Below are 16066 nucleotides of genomic sequence, written 5' to 3'. Positions count from 1 at the left end.
TACAAAGTACACAAATATTCAAATATCCATGGTCTGATATATCCATACATCCATAGTAACTAATCTTACACACTTCAGCCATTTTCCAAATTCACAATTCAAGCATGTGTAAATTCTAACATAGCACAGAATAAATGCATTAGTTTACTATGAAGTAACCTAATAGCGACTTACAAAATTAATTCTGACCACAAGCTAACAATCTACATAATTCTTTCCATAATGCTCAAGCCCATTTCTCAAATGCGCATGTAAATGAAACACTACAAAGGTAATTCTACGTACTAAATGATACTAGTAATTAAGTATACATACTACACATAATTACAATTACAATGCCCTAATATTCTGCAAAAATCGAGCAAATAATGTACTGACCTTTTTGAAGCTTTGTCTTTCCTTAGAATTTGTTTCTAAGTTTTACCTCCAAATTACAAGTAATCCTATTTGCCCAGCAATCTTCCCAGGAGAACTACTGACCTTTTGCTTGCGCATTATAATTTGGATCTAAATTGTAATCTTACCCTCTATCTCAGTTCCCATTGGGTGTCGCTGTGAACTGATCCAATCAGACTTAGCGGACAGTGTCCTTCTCGCTCTCTGTCCACATGGGGATAGATGAGAACATACCCCATTCCACCCCGCAAGTTTCCTCTAATCTCTGAACAAACCTTTAACATATACGGTAAGCCTTTGTCCAGTTGGCATGATCTATCGCCTGTGTCGATTCAAGATTCCGTTCTCTGGTGGGTCATGGTAACCTTGCATAAGAGATTAACTCTAGCCCGTGGCAATGTTTAGACAACAAACACATGGCTGTGTCAATTACATGTCTTAATACCTAGGCTTAGCAAACGTGACAGTCTTGTGTAAAAGTATCAAAAGCAGGGAGAAATGTATGAATGTTGTTCAGAATATTGTGATATTTCACCAGAAGATGGCATTGATTGTTAGCATAGTGGAGGAAGTCAGCATGCCCCCATCTCCATCCAGAATTAGATGTATGATGTCCACTGCAATGATTTTATTGGCAGGATTGAAAAACCAAGGGGCTGCATAGTTGCTGTCCTTAAATTGTTTGCATATACATTGCACACCACCATGAATAATTTGGAGCTTATGAGAGAGTGTTCCAGACAAGCCATTGAGCATAAGTTCCATGCATGTCCAAGCATGGTCTTTGGGCCTGTAAGTCAGGGCACATGGTTTTTTTTAGTTGGTCTTTAAAGGAGACCAGAAACCAATGGAAATATAGAATAATAATAAAAGTACTATAGCAGAAAACCTTATTCTGAAGTATCATCTGCGACCGTAATGCCAATATTGAAATATTGGCCTATCTTCTAGGAGCTGAATTTCCGTGACCTCATATGCAAAATTTCCGCGCCTATTCGGTTACTTTCGGGATGTGACGTCATAGTAGCGACTCCAGCAGCCCAAGTGGGAGTTGGCAGAGTAAAAGACAATACCGTTTTGCGTTGCTTATGGGTGTAATAGAACATTAAGAAAAGCCTGTGGACAACATTTTTTTTTCTTTTCCGAAAGATAAAAGCATAATGAAAGAATGGATACATTATTACAAACGAGTTGATTTCAAAGCAACACCATACAGCACTATCTGCTCGTTACATTTCTCAAAGGACTGTAACGAGAGGGATTCTGAAAAAATGGCAGCTCAAGGATACGCAAATACTAGGCCTAGACTAAAAGTTGGCGCTGTTCCAGACATAATGTTGAATATTTTAAATCCTGGGAAAAGTGTTAAACGTGCGAGTTACGAGAATAGGCAGAAGGCCGAGTAAGTGACCACAAAATGCAATAAGCAATTCACAGATCTTTTATCTACACCAGCAGTGCTAAAAATAAATCTGATAGCCCGACACCCTGGGCCCCTCTGGTTTTAGTTCCGGCCCATCCTGTATTCAAAGTGAGGTGCCCGTCAGGCTTGTCGAAACAAAAATTGTTTGCCTGAGGAAACTTGGATCGCGCTGGTGAAATTAGTAAATGTATTTTCAAGATGTTGACATACATGCCTTAACACGGCACAATCTAAATCAAATCGCTACTGTCCAAGGTGAAATTTAGATTTGATTTTAATTAAATGGAGGCTTTGTCAAAAATAATATTCTAAACCTGTCGTGTTTCGAGAAAACACAATTTTCAGTAATCTTATAAAAATTACAAATTTAAAAAAAGAATCATTGTATACATGTAGTATGTATAAACGGTAATCTGCAATGATTGGAACTGATATAAAACTATTCCTTGGGCAGTTTAAATAGCAGCGATTAAAAGAAAAGAGGTCAAAGTTTCACATTAAATGGCTGACAATATAAACTGGGGGGGGGGGGACTATTGACCCAACCCCCAACCCCTTGCCCCAATGTGCAAGCGCCCATGGGACGTACCTTTCCTCCATGTGATATGCCTTATTATTCCCCCAGGACAAGCCCATTTTGCATATTCTGGTCAGCTCTGGCTAAATTGCAAAATAGCTAAAGTTTTGATTTAAGTACGCAAACAATAAAGCCGGTGGGACTAATGAACATACTCCTTATCCTTGCATTGATCTTGTGGAAAGGACTGCCCTTCGGACATACTTCAAAGAAACCATGTTCGACAGTGTGTGTATGTGTAAGCACCAGCAATTGATTGCCAAAATAAACGATGCCTATTTTGTTGTTACTTACAATGCCATGGACTTCAGGTTTAAGTCTTAATGCATGTATCACACTGTTGGCTGAACAAAATATTTATTTAGAATTAGTTCCTAAAGGCCACATATACTGCATGGTATATTTTGTTTTATTCCTTGTAATTTAATCATGGTAATTAAACTTTACATATACGGTAGAGGAATGTCAGGCGTTAACTGGCCGAGTTTCTTTGGCGGAAATGGAGATGCGATTTTGTTTGCAGAGAAAATTTCACAGTGATCGTTCATTTAAGCTAATTGGTGACAATTTTATTCTTTTAATTTTTTTATACTATAGTACTGTTGTAGTTGTGTAAAAACATCTGAAATTTACTTGAATAATGTTTAATTTTCAGGTTCTATTTACTGAAGAAAAAAAAAAACTTGTGTGATATTAATTATTTCGTCCAGTGCCGGATTTAGACGTGTGTGCATGTGATTTGAATTTTAACGTAGTTTTAACAATTTTTCAGTTATATCACTTCGGTGTCTGCAGTGTGGCAGTTTAGACTGTGGATTGCATACGTTATATCTATTTATATATGGTTTGGGGTTGGGTTTTTTTCTTCTGACAAATGAAAATTGACAGACATAATGTAATAATCGGGACTTAGCTGCGAAAAATTTAGAGATATTACGAGATCGGGATGTAGATGAGGAAATACCCCCAAAATCGGGAGGTTTTTCTCCCGGCTTGAGAGTTGACAGGTATGAACTGTCCGGGCTTGTGGAATTTCAGTCAGGGCTTCAGTTTATTTAAGTCACCAGCCCGGGGCCTGTGCCTAAAAAAAATCTTTTAGCACTGACCAGTACAGTACATAAACTATTATATCAGACTGCAGATTCAAGTTTTGAATGTGCAACCCAAAATGGTCTCCTTCCGTCTGCCTCACTCGCCAATGTTTATGTTTGTATTCGAGGACTGGCTAGTATGGCGTCACGGTACCACGTGATCTGTCGTCTCATTAAAACTCGGAAAAACTCGGCAATTTACGGAATCGTGGTATCTTCCATGCAATAAAATCACTACCCGCTTACGATATTTAATTTATAAACATGACAGTCGAATTAAAATCTGTAGAGAATTACATACGTAGACGGAAAATTTTGATTTCTAGTCTCCTTTAAAATTCATTTTTACTGCTTACCAGCTAGTCCAGCCATATCTGTTGCCTGTTAATCAGAGATCCATCACTTTGATGAGCCATGCCACATATCAGCTGAGAGTGCCAATGTATGTAGAACCAAATGAGGATCAGAATATTTGAGCCACACCTTCTGCATGGGTGATTCATAAACTGGTCATTCATCCAACTGCCCAGTGATGTGTGCATACCAGCCAGCCATCAATTGAGCCAACTTTCCAGCCAGCTATCCATCATACTCGTTGGCTGTCCATACCAACAAACTTTCTCAGCCAACTCAACGCATGAATCATTTATTTATGGCTTATGTTTTGGAGCAGTACAGTGATCAGTTTAGGGATGATGGCAATGCCATCAAGGATGTTTTACACAGATATGGACTTAGACCTGAGTGAGAATGACATCCACATACATTGTGTTCTGGCTTCTGAATGCCTTCCAATGCCAGCTGTGAGCTAGGTGTATAAGGTCAGGGTCTCACTAGATTTGGAAGATGAGGAAGAACATCTCTCCTTCTGTCTGCAGTTGGCAAATAAAGTTTAATTTCAGACTGTCAATTAGATAAAATCTGTGACCTGGAAAATTCTAGATTTTTTTTCTTCTGAAAGTCAACTACCTGTGATCATTTTGTTATGCAGGAATAGAACACAGATGCTTTTCCACCAAATTTTTTACACTAGATAAGAACATTGTGTTAGTGAATATGACTAACCAGCTGTTCTACAAGGTGCACATGAGTGTTTTCCATGCCGCATCAAAACTCATTCATACTATTGTAGTAGCATCGTCAGTGTTGGACCTCATATCACTAGCCAAAAGTGTAAAGTGATCATGCCATTCTATTGTTAATGCTTTGTTGGCCTTGGCCAACATATATTTGGTGAGATAAAACACTTTAGGTCACTGTTATTATTTTTCAGTAAGACAGTGGAGGTTAAAGGTCAGTCATCACAGGAACTACCACTCCTCCTTGCCATGCCCACAGTTCAGACATTCAGGCCAAATCAGACCTAACTACCAAGGAGAGGCGATCATCAGCAAAGAGATAAGAGACCAATTAATGCACAGCAATAGCAGTAGTTTTGACCTCAATTAAATGTCGGAAGACAGCAGCCTCCTTAATTTTGGAGGTAGTTTAATAAAGGGAATAAGAGAAAAGGATTCTCTTTCACCAAGCCTCCTAGCAACTGCCGTTCACTCAAAGCCTTTTCATGCACCACATGCAGATGGTCCTGCTAGTCCAGTGGTCTTTTCCGGTCAACTCAACCATAAAATTGGGATCACAACCGAAGTAGTATTTGGGATAAAGTGGAGTCATAAACTGCCCATCTTTTTCATCCTGATATTGGAACCAGTAGCCTAGGCAGTGGAGGCACTATCAGTTGGGAGGGGTTTGGGGCCTGTGTTTACACTCAGATGGCTGCAATCACAAGTATTTCATACTTGTCTGGTCCAGGTCCACTTTCATTCCAGGCTTTTGTCAGGAGAGCTTTTTGAAGGAAGGGTTTTCAGCCTTTGATTGTGGAGAGTACTTTGTGAGCTAGAAGGCAATCTATGTTGAAAGCATACACGGGAAAGTGGCATGTATTCAGGGACATGTCCAAAGTCCACATCTTCCCATTGAGTTCCTCAGTTCCACAGATACCTGACTTTTTATCTATGGCCATTTGAGGAGACAAAAATTAGTCCTGTTGCTATCAAAGGCTACCACTCCATGATTTCTGACTCTTTCAGGCATCATGGCAGAGGGATATTGGCCATAATAAAGATCTCCTCCTGGGCAATTCTGACTTGAATAGACCAAAATCCCTCTTCCTGTTTCCAGACTGGAATCCACAGTGGGCTTTGACATGGTTCAGTTTAGATCAATTTGAACCTTTATTCAGCATACAGGGTGAGCAAGTTACATACCCTAATGGACCTGAAATATCTCCAGTTCAAATTGGATGATGGTCAGATGATTCTTATGGTCCAACTAGATTTTGTAACCCAGAATAGCCTGCCATCTGCAGACAACCAGAGAGCCATCATTTATTCTCTTTTTTATACTAGATATATCGAGAGAAGCCAACATGCAAGATTCTATCTGTTGCCGAAAGCATTACTTTAAGCACATAGAGAAAAGTTGCAGAACAAGAAACAGACTCTTTCTGTTGATGAAGGCCAAGAAAGAGGATATCACTCCTCAAGCCCTGTCATTGTGGCTGAAGTGGGTTGTAGTCACAAAAGATCAGAACTGCCTCATGACAATATTATCTAATGAAATTAGAGTGATATCTGTGAGTCACACTTTCAAATATAATGTTTCCATGCCAAACATATTAGAAGTCAACCTCCTCAAGCTTTTATCTCTGGGATTTAGGTTGATAGAGACAAGATTTGAATCAGGTGAGTTCGGTGACTGACACACAGATGACAGCAAGACCCAGTTGACATCAAATAAACTCTTACAAGAAGTAGTTTATTGCTTTCACTTGATTTGCCCATAATATTTATTGGTGTGATGAGTTCAGCAATCTTCTTCATGACTGGGTGTTGTTGTCAATGTGACTGTCAATTCTGCTTCTCTCAAGTTAGGAGACTGGTGCCTATGGCAGAGGTAGGATGCTCAGCATTTCATCTTCCTTCAAATATGTTACCCAATCATAATATCTTCAGAGAACTAATACTGCCTTGCAAATCCAACCCTCCCAGGCTCCAGAATTTTAGCTAAGTACCTAAACGTTATCTTTTAACATTGGTGGTGGTTAAGAGTGATCTCCCGTTGATATAGGGATTGACACCAACTCCCATGACTGCTTCAGTTACAACTTTTGCTCAGGCTGAGTAGGTCGCTCTTTACAAGCAGAGAGGCCTCACAATTGACTTGCAGTTATTCTGGAAGTTTAAAGAAAGTTGGAGGAACAGAGATCTGAGAATGTATTCAAAGGAAAAAGCAATTTAAAAAAATTGTTTCTTAAAGAATACTTACCTGATCATGTTACAGTAAAACCCCACTAATACAACTACATAGTGGTGGTCAAGAGAAGGTAATGGGTAAGAGTTTTCTTCCCTTTGTATGGTGTTTACATAGAAAAAGACTAATTTTTGTCTTGTCAGGAAAACTGGAGTCAGGAGGTAGCAGAGTTTATTTTCCTAACGTTATTTTAACTGGGTAAATACTCTCAGAAAATCAATTTGTATTTTTAAAAAAATGATTTTTATGCACTGTGTTGGGACAGCCAAGTTCCAAGAAAATTTCTGATTATAAATTTAATTTGGGTTGTTTGAAATTCTACTTTAATTTTATAAGTATAATTTTGCTGTCAGTTTTCATGAATTGTATCATTGCTAAAGCTTACAAATTTAATAAGAAAATATACATTGGCCATTCTTTTGAAAAATGCTTCTCGTGGGTCAGTGGTTCTGTATGGGGTTTTCCCAGGTTCTTCCTACACCATTAATACTGGCCACCATGTATAGCCTGTCTTGTGCTGAATAATGGCATTGAACCCTACAACAACAACAACAACAACAACTGTTGAAACACTGGGATCTTTTCCCATTCCATTAAAGTGCCATTGACAGTGTTAATTTTTTTTAAGCCATTATAATTGATACACACAGGCATGAATTGAATTCACTGTAGCACATTTTTTGTCATACCACTCTGGTGGCCTAGTGGTTAGAGCGTTTGTCTCGGATGCGGGCAGTCATGGGTATGATCCCCGGCCGAGTCATACCAAAGACTTACAAAAATACTACTAACAGCTGCCTTGCTTGGTGCTCAGCATTAAGAGGTTAGTGTTAGGACTGGTTGGCCTGGTGTCAGGATAATGTGACTGGGTGGGACATCATGTTACATGTCTGCGACATGATGCCCCAGTGCTAGACATCACTATAAACTGCCACACTGCAGACATCGTAGTGATATGACTGAAAAATTGTTAAAGCTATGTTAAAAATCCAGATCACACGTCACACACATTTTTTGTCTAGCTAGCCTTGGCATTTTAGAGCTGATTGTTAAAATTGTCTATATTTACCTACATTTTTAAGTTGCTTTAGATTTAGGCTCAGTGTTAAAGTTTTTAAAGAGTACACTCAATGTCAGAGTTTCTAGAATAAGCTCAAAGTTTACTGAGATTAAGCTTTTGATTCAGCTCAATGTTTTTCTTTGATTAGGCTCAATGTTAGAACTTTCTTTTAAGATTATGTTCAATGATAATGTTTTTTTAGATCATGATCAATTTTAAAATCTTTGTTGAAGTTATTTTTCTGAGTAAGCTCAGTGTTAATTTTAGATTAGAATCAGTGATTTTGAGAAAAAGGTCAGTGCTAACATTTATTGACATTAAGCTCAGTGTTAAGGTGAATTAGATTTATCTGTTTTAAGTTATTTTAGATTTGAACTCCATGTTAAAGTAGTTCTAAATGAAGCTCATTGTTAAAGTGCTTTAAATCAAACTCAATGTTAAAGCTTTTTCAAGATAAAATCATTTTGTTCCAGGTGTTGTCCTCATTACTTATTGTTAGTTTTATTTTTCACATATAATTATATTTCTTTTTAGTTTCATTTTGAAATGTTTATGCTGTAGTCAGGCATGAATATTTTATCATTGTCTTATTTATATTAAACAGAATCTTCTGTTGGAATACACTTATTTCCTTTGAGAGATGGTAGAACACTGACTAGCTTCCTGGTACAAAAGGCTACACAAGTTTGACATGGTTTGAAATTGTATTGCTGTCCTCAAATAAGCAATACAAAAAACTTCAAAAAACTTCTTTCTTTTATGTAGGGCCAGCTGAAGTCAACCTTGATGTGCCTTACTTGTAAGAAAAAGTCTGTCACATTCCAGGCCTTCATGTACCTGTCTTTGCCAATACCCACCAACTCCAGGTGTACTCTCCAGGTATGTACCTGTCTTTACTAATACCCACCAACTCCAGGTGTTCTCTCCAGGTATATACCTGTCTTTACCAATACCCACCAACTCCAGGTGTTCTCTCCAGGTATGTACCTGTCTTTACCAATACCCACCAACTCCAGGTGTTCTCACCAGGTATGTACCTGTCTTTGCCAATACCCACCAACTCCAGGTGCTCTCTCCATGTATATACCTTCTGAAAGTTGTCATGTAAAACTTCCAAATATATTGGGTTGAGGAGGGAAAAGCAGTATTAGAGAAGAGTGGATTTATGGAAACGTGCATCAGATTGTCATTAATAAACTTGGATTGCGCTGTTTTATTTTGAAACTATATGAACAATTACTGTTAAAATGATGCATCAGATTTTTTTGTACAAGTAGATCTTCTTGTCTTGGCTAGTGGTGACAGCAATAGCAGCAGCAAGGTTAAAGTTTTGTGTTTAAGTTTTCTTTAAAAGTGTACTCAAGTCTGATACAGATGGATAGATCAGGACTTGAATACAGCTGAGATTCTGCACAACAAATGTAATATATATCACTGGGGAGGTTTACCATTTTAAAACTTTTTTTAACTTTGACGTTGTATTGGGTATTCTTTAAGAAGTTAGCTGTTGGATAACAGTTAAGATGAAAGAAATCAGAGCACCATTTGAAAACTACTGAAAATGCATGTTGAATTACCAGCCAATACTTTGAGAGAATTAGAGATAAAATTCAGTCTTTAGAACTAAGGAATGTTGTGGTCTTCTTTTGTACTTCTCATCCATTCCATTTCTTGCTGACTTTTATTTTTATTGTGTTAATTGTTCTTATGGAAAGACTTGCTACTTCTTCATTTTGTGTTTTCTATAATTTTTAACCTGATTACAAATTTATCAGATTCCTGCTGTTCAGGGTTCATATGGTCTTTGAAGGTCTTTGACAGTTTGGGGAAATCGAGGTAGCATTTTCAAGGCCTTGAAAGTTTGGGAAAATTGAGCAGATTACTCTGAGGTCTTTAAAAGTCTTTCAGAATTGAAATAAACCCAAACATTTTAATTTCTTTCCATAATCACAAATAAAATTGTCCAAGGTTGTTAGATTCAGACGTAGCTGAGTTTTCCTGGTTTCTTTCTTTTGATGACCAGTTCAGTTTCATTTCATCATTAAACAATATTTTAGAATTTTGCATTCATTGTTTTCTCATATAACATAACTTGTATACAAAATGTTTGCGAAAATAGGTCTCAGAAATCTACGTTTGTGGTCTTTGAAAGTTTGGGAAAAGTCTTTGAATTTATCATTCAGAATTCTGTATGAACCCTGCTGTTGGATGTAGACAAAATGTGTATTTTTTATACAAAATTTCTCAAATATAATTATAAGAACATGATTCCAATCTGTATTGTACAGGACTGCCTTAAAAAGTTTCTTCTGGAGGAGAAAATGAGTGGTAGTAGCAGATGGCGCTGTCCACAGTGTAAAGTGGAACGAGATTCCATCAAGAAAATAGACATCTGGAAATTACCCAGGATTCTTCTGATTGGTTTGAATAGGTAATTAGGTAGCTTACCATTTATAGGGAAGCTAATGTAGAAATTATTATATTTTTGTTAATTTTTGGATGGTATTGTGAGTAGTAATTATTGTCTATAAACAAACAATATTTCATTCTGTGTCCAGAACCAAACAAAAGTTAATCCAAACACCAGCAACAAATTCAGCACTCGTAATACTTTGCTCTTCCAGAAATTTTGTTTTTACTTTACATGCATTGTAACAAACTAAGACAGAATCATTAGCCTAGTATTATCCCATAAACATATTAGAAACACTTTCAGTTAGGAACTGAAAATCCTGCTTTTTCCTGCTTTTATTAATTTATTATCATTGTAAATCAAACTTGTCTACAGTAATAGGATTTCATACTCGGATAATGAAACATCCTAAATCTAAATAAATTGCAACATAAACAAATATTTTATTAACAATGCTTTATGTTAACAGATTTGTTTATGATGGACCATGGAGACAGAAAATTAGTACATATGTGGACTTCCCTGTACAGGGGCTTGATCTGGCAACATTTACGAATGGACCATCCAGTCGCAAACACTACAAATTATATGGAATATCAGTAAGAATATTTAATATACACTGTGAAATATTTCAGTGTAGGACACCCAAAGAATTCCCAGATTGGTCCTTTGTTGACAAGTGACCTTTTTGAGGCTAAAGATATAATTGAAGATAAAAGAGAAATTATTATATTAAATGTTTTCTATTAAGAAGGCATGGTTATCTTGTTCTGTGGTGGTTGGTTGGTTTATAATGATACTGAGAAAATTTAAGCTTAGTGGCTTCCTTAAAGACACTCAGAGTTACCTGTCCTGGACTGGGCTGGTCAGGAATTGAACCTGTCACCCTTGGATAATGAATCTGACAATTTATCATCTGAGCTGTCATGGCTCCTCATGGTTATTTTAGCTGTAATAATAGACTTTTTATTACATTCCCTCAACAACAAAAAACAATTTAAGACAAAAATGACTAGCATGTTTTTGTAGCTCATAACAATTTAAAATGTTTATCTTATTGTGATCATCCACCAAGATCATCCATTTCAGCTTGATTTTGTAGAACTTGATGTTGTGGACTAAGCATACTTTTGTGTTGATTATACTCTGTGACATGAAAGTTGACATTTGACCTGTTGTCTGAATATCATACATACACGCTTATAACTGCAAACTCCACAGACCCAGATCTGACATTGCATAATGTGCTGGCAAATCTGGGTTAGTGCAGTTGGTTAGGAGTAATCAGTAAAATCAACAACATAGTCCTTGATGTGCAGAAGCATTATGCCACTGCAGATCAGGATCTTTGTTGTTTGCAGTTTTACTCAACTTACAAGTGAGTATATATGATAAGTTTTTGACTTTCAGTTGAATATTGGGCAAAGTTTTACTTTGATGAAGTACAGGATAGAGAAGCCAATTGTAAATTCATGATTCCTCAGAATTTGATATTTCTTATGGCACTGAATAGATTCTATATATGTAACAAGCTCTGTTCTTATTTCTGAGAAGAGTTTCACCATTAAATACATTATCCAGTCATGTTAACATAAGGAAATAAACTCAAAATGTGTCTTTTTATCAATATATCATATCAATGAAGGGAAGTTGCTCTTACAGATGACCTGCTTTGCCCTCACCTGTCCACCCCAACCCACTCACAACCCCAGCCTATCCCCCCAGTTGGTCACCCATTACCAAACATATAACAGTTTAGTCTTTTGTACAAGAATAGCAGTTACAGTTTTATGTACTTCCTGAAGCCATTGTTATTTTTTTTTGTTTTTCAAGTCATCCACAAAAGAACTTACATGCTTTAGATAGTTTTGGTGTCATTGCTAAGTTTGTGTGTATCATTTGTATAATTTGGGGTAAATTTATTAATATTTTCCAGCAGCTTGTTTATTGACCATTATGCATGTCAGTTATATTCTCCTGTGTATTTTTGGATTTGAATTGTTGTCATTTCTTCATTTGCATTATAGTGTATTGTCTCTTTATGATTTCCACTTGATTTGTGTATGTTTATTGCTTTTTGCTCTCTCCCTCTTTCAGTAATTTCAAAGGAAACTGACTTCATAATGCATGAAGTATAAGCGCTTCATTGTAGTTGAAGATTTTATGGACTAAATATTTTTCTTCTAATCTATGCAGTTTCTGAAATACATGGGCCAAGAGATTGTGGTCTAATGTATTGTGCAAACAACTCAGGAGCTGGGAGAATCTGTATTAGTCCAGGTTATGGGATCCAGATGTTTTGGGTCTACCCTCATTCAGAAATTGTGGCAAGCATCATGGGAGACACACGGATGACTCCCCCAATCTCCAGTATAGATTCCCGTTAGCACTGTAATGCCACATTTAAAACCACAGCTGCTGTTACAATGGACCCTACCCATACAAAACTAGAATTGCAGATGTGTCACCTTATTCCACAAGCTACATGTGAAATGTTAGCTTCTGGAGAGTTTGCTTCCAGGTTGTTATCATGACAATCTGTAAACCAATCAGAGAAAATAGGGGAAGATTTCACACACACCTTTGGTAGCCACTTAGACCTGCACTTTGTGTTAGTGCCTGTAAGACTGTGTGCATGTGGTTGCAATGTGACACTGCCAACAACTTGCAAGATCTGTACCAGCCATCCTGGCCATTGACCTATCTGTCCAGCCATGTGGCTGACACAGCTATGGAACTGCTAGGTGATTGAAAGTTCAGTCTGCATCAGCAGAATGTGGTTTCTGAGCACCTGACCTGTTGGTCTATCTGTCCAACACATTCCATACCAGCCGACTGCCCCAGGTCAACACTTACTTGTCTAGATGTTGTTCCATTTTTGATAGACTGAGGCCTAACCAATTGGCAGACTTCACACCACTGACAGTGTTATCTCAGCATTATTTCTTCCTTGTGGCAAGCTGTATCAAGCTGCTACTTGTTCCTATATGACTATGGAACATACTTCAGTTTCAAGGAATCAAAGACATTTACAACATCTTGCCACCTTCTGAGTATCATTCTCCATTTGTGGTGCTTTGGGTATATACAAAGATTTTGTCCACACTAGCAAAGTATACAAACTTGTTTCATTGAAAATTCTGCTGCTGCTATCAAAGAGTGACAAAATCACAACCCATGATGGAACATTTGTTAGCAAAAGGACAATGTTTGTCTCAACAGCAACAGTTCTTTCACAGTGAAGTAAATTTCAACAGTCTTGGGCCAACCTTGTCCCAAACAAAGATTGAGTTCGACAAGTCATTAAAGAGGGGTTGCTGATCTTCTTTGTCCAGTTACTGCCTTTTCAATCTCCCATTTCAAAAATGGATGTCCCAAACAGTCCAGTGAAGGCAGACATTCTACAGATGGAGATAAAAATTATGCTGTCAGAGCAGATGGTGGAGATCATTCAGATGCTGAAATTGTTTGGGTGTTTACTCCAGACTGTTTCTAGTCCCAGAAGCCAACTTTAAAAAATAAAGTTATTTTACTGCTGCTTCATTGTTCAGAATGGAGATTGGGTGCAGTACAGTGAATACATGATAACCTTGATTTGGCTGATGCATAGTGTCATGTTCCTGTTCACCTGGTATCTCGAAGGTTTCTTTGCTTTGAGTCAGTGTACCATTTCTTTAACCTCCCATTCAGTTTGAGAGGTCCTTTTGGCCTTCATTGCATGGTCTTCCACTTCAGGATGTCCTCCTCCACAGCAATTATCAGAACTATATTCTGCAGAAACATTTGATAAGGTTTTAACTTGTTCAGGACATTAACAACCTCCCTCCCTCTCATGCAGTTTTGATTGGATATTAATCAGGTACAAGTGAGATCTTGAGCCTGCCCAGCATTTTGTCCATTTTGGTATGGAGTTTCTGACCTGTGTCAGCCTTCATCTTCATCTTCATCCAAGCCCATCAGACAGATTGTTGATGTATTATAGTCGATTGTGTCATGACTTTTACTTCAGTTTAAGCTACTTAAGCTTATTTACCTTCTCAATACAGCATTGAACTTTATTAGCCTGTGCCACTTTGATATGTGCCTCTTGTAAATAGCATTCCTGGCACAGTGGCATCCTATCTCTAGTTGTTGAGATGATAAGGTTACAATTTTGATAAAAAATGTGCCACTTTTTGCACCAGTGGTAAGATTGGGTTATGTTAGCAGCGGGAATACCCTGGAAAGGCCCCTAGCTGGAAGTGACAGTGTTTACAGATGCCTATTTGTCAGGTAAGTAGAGAGTCAACTTTTTGGCCTGCTTCACAACAGTCAATGGCAAGTGGTTGGTTGCATTTCAGGCACTCTCATTGTCATGGCTAATTCGTTGTTAAGGATAAGACAACTGCTTCATACAGAACAATTTCTCCATCTGTCTTACATAGAATTCAGACCCTGTTTGATTGCCTAGTGATAAAAATCTTTGCCATGAGGTGGAACTGCAAAGTACCTACCAATGTTTCTAAATTCCCGATCCCAGAGACCAGGGTTATTGTGGATCTTCTGAAGTTAGATGTGGGTTCCATGCCTTCTCTCCATAGTTAACAAGGTGAGAAGCCAGACTTGAAGGCTAGCTCTGATTGGATAATCCTATAATATCATTCTACTCTATATGATGATACACATTCCCAAAACGATTTGGCAACTTCACATTGTGGAAACATTGCAAAGACAGATGGTGATGATGTTGGAAGGGCATAGAATTATAGAACTTGAATTCTCCATGCTGTTACAGTATGGTCAGAAGTATCCAGGAGGAGGACCCCAAAATAAAGAAGGATATTAGTTTGTTTTTCATGCAAATAAAAAAAAAAACGGCTATGTAAATGATATTTCATTTCAGTATGAGTTTGACCATATATGATCACACCATTAGACCATTTTTTTCAGTGAAAGGCCCCAATTGGCCCTTTTTCAAATTATGGGTAGTTGAAAACACTTACATTTCCTCCTCAATTCACCTTTTCACCTAATGTTAATGTGGTCAAGTACTGTATTCAAAAGAAAATGGAAAGTTTATAGCAAATCATGATTCTCACAGAATACTTACCAGATCATATTATTAAAAATCCACTGCCCATCAATGCTAATAATAGCAAATCATCCTTTTGTTGGCGTTTCTCAAACTGAAAGTGTTAAATATCTGGTTTATTGGTGACCATGTTGCTGGGGCAAGGGAAGGTAATTTTTAAGAGCTGCTTCCCTTTATCTATCTGGACAGAGAGGGTTGCAGAGTATATTTCCTAATGTTGATATGATTGAATATGTATTCTAGAAGAAACATAATTTACTTAAATATGCCCTAACTAAGACTACAAAAAAAGGAGATCATCAGAGCCATGTTAAGGTTTGTATGAATGCAACATTTATGTCATACTTTTTTGTTGTTGGTCATTTTTACAAAACTCTAGCTGGCCATTTAGTATATTCTTTTTTTCTCAACTTTCTGTTGTTTTGCAGAATCACTATGGAACCATGGATGGTGGTCATTGTAAGTACTAAACTACATTAACTGCAGTGCTACTTGAATAAAAGTAAAATTTCAGATTTAATGTGCCTAAAAATTTTAATCTTATTTGTCACACAAGGTACATCAAACAAGCTATTAACCTTATTGCTGGTTGGTATTACATTTCCATTTTTTGACAAATCTTTAAAACTTTCATAATTTCATTTTGAATTACCACAAGTTGTGGTCCAAAGAACAGTTTTTTCAAATTATCAAGGTGAGATAAACTCATAAATATTACTCTCGAAT

The 16066-nt window shown here is 37.3% G+C and overlaps 1 protein-coding gene across 2 annotated transcripts in view; it reads left to right on the top strand.

The window, feature by feature from the left end:
* The window catches only part of LOC149793221 (ubiquitin carboxyl-terminal hydrolase 8-like), an 89598-nt gene that overhangs the window by 60322 nt on the left and 13210 nt on the right, over positions 1-16066 (top strand). For both annotated transcript variants that reach the window (XM_089967189.1, XM_089967188.1), the window contains exons 20-23: positions 8622-8735; positions 10145-10287; positions 10739-10868; positions 15769-15799. In XM_089967189.1, coding sequence (XP_089823315.1) covers positions 8622-8735; positions 10145-10287; positions 10739-10868; positions 15769-15799 — 418 coding nt within the window. The remainder of the gene's footprint in view (positions 1-8621; positions 8736-10144; positions 10288-10738; positions 10869-15768; positions 15800-16066) is intronic.

This window comes from Sinohyriopsis cumingii, chromosome 8 (assembly GCF_028554795.1).
Source record: "Sinohyriopsis cumingii isolate HCF-2022 chromosome 8, ASM2855479v2, whole genome shotgun sequence".
Lineage (NCBI taxonomy): Eukaryota > Metazoa > Mollusca > Bivalvia > Unionida > Unionidae > Sinohyriopsis > Sinohyriopsis cumingii.
Note: the sequence above shows the minus strand (reverse complement) of the source record. Positions and strands in the feature narration are given on the sequence as shown.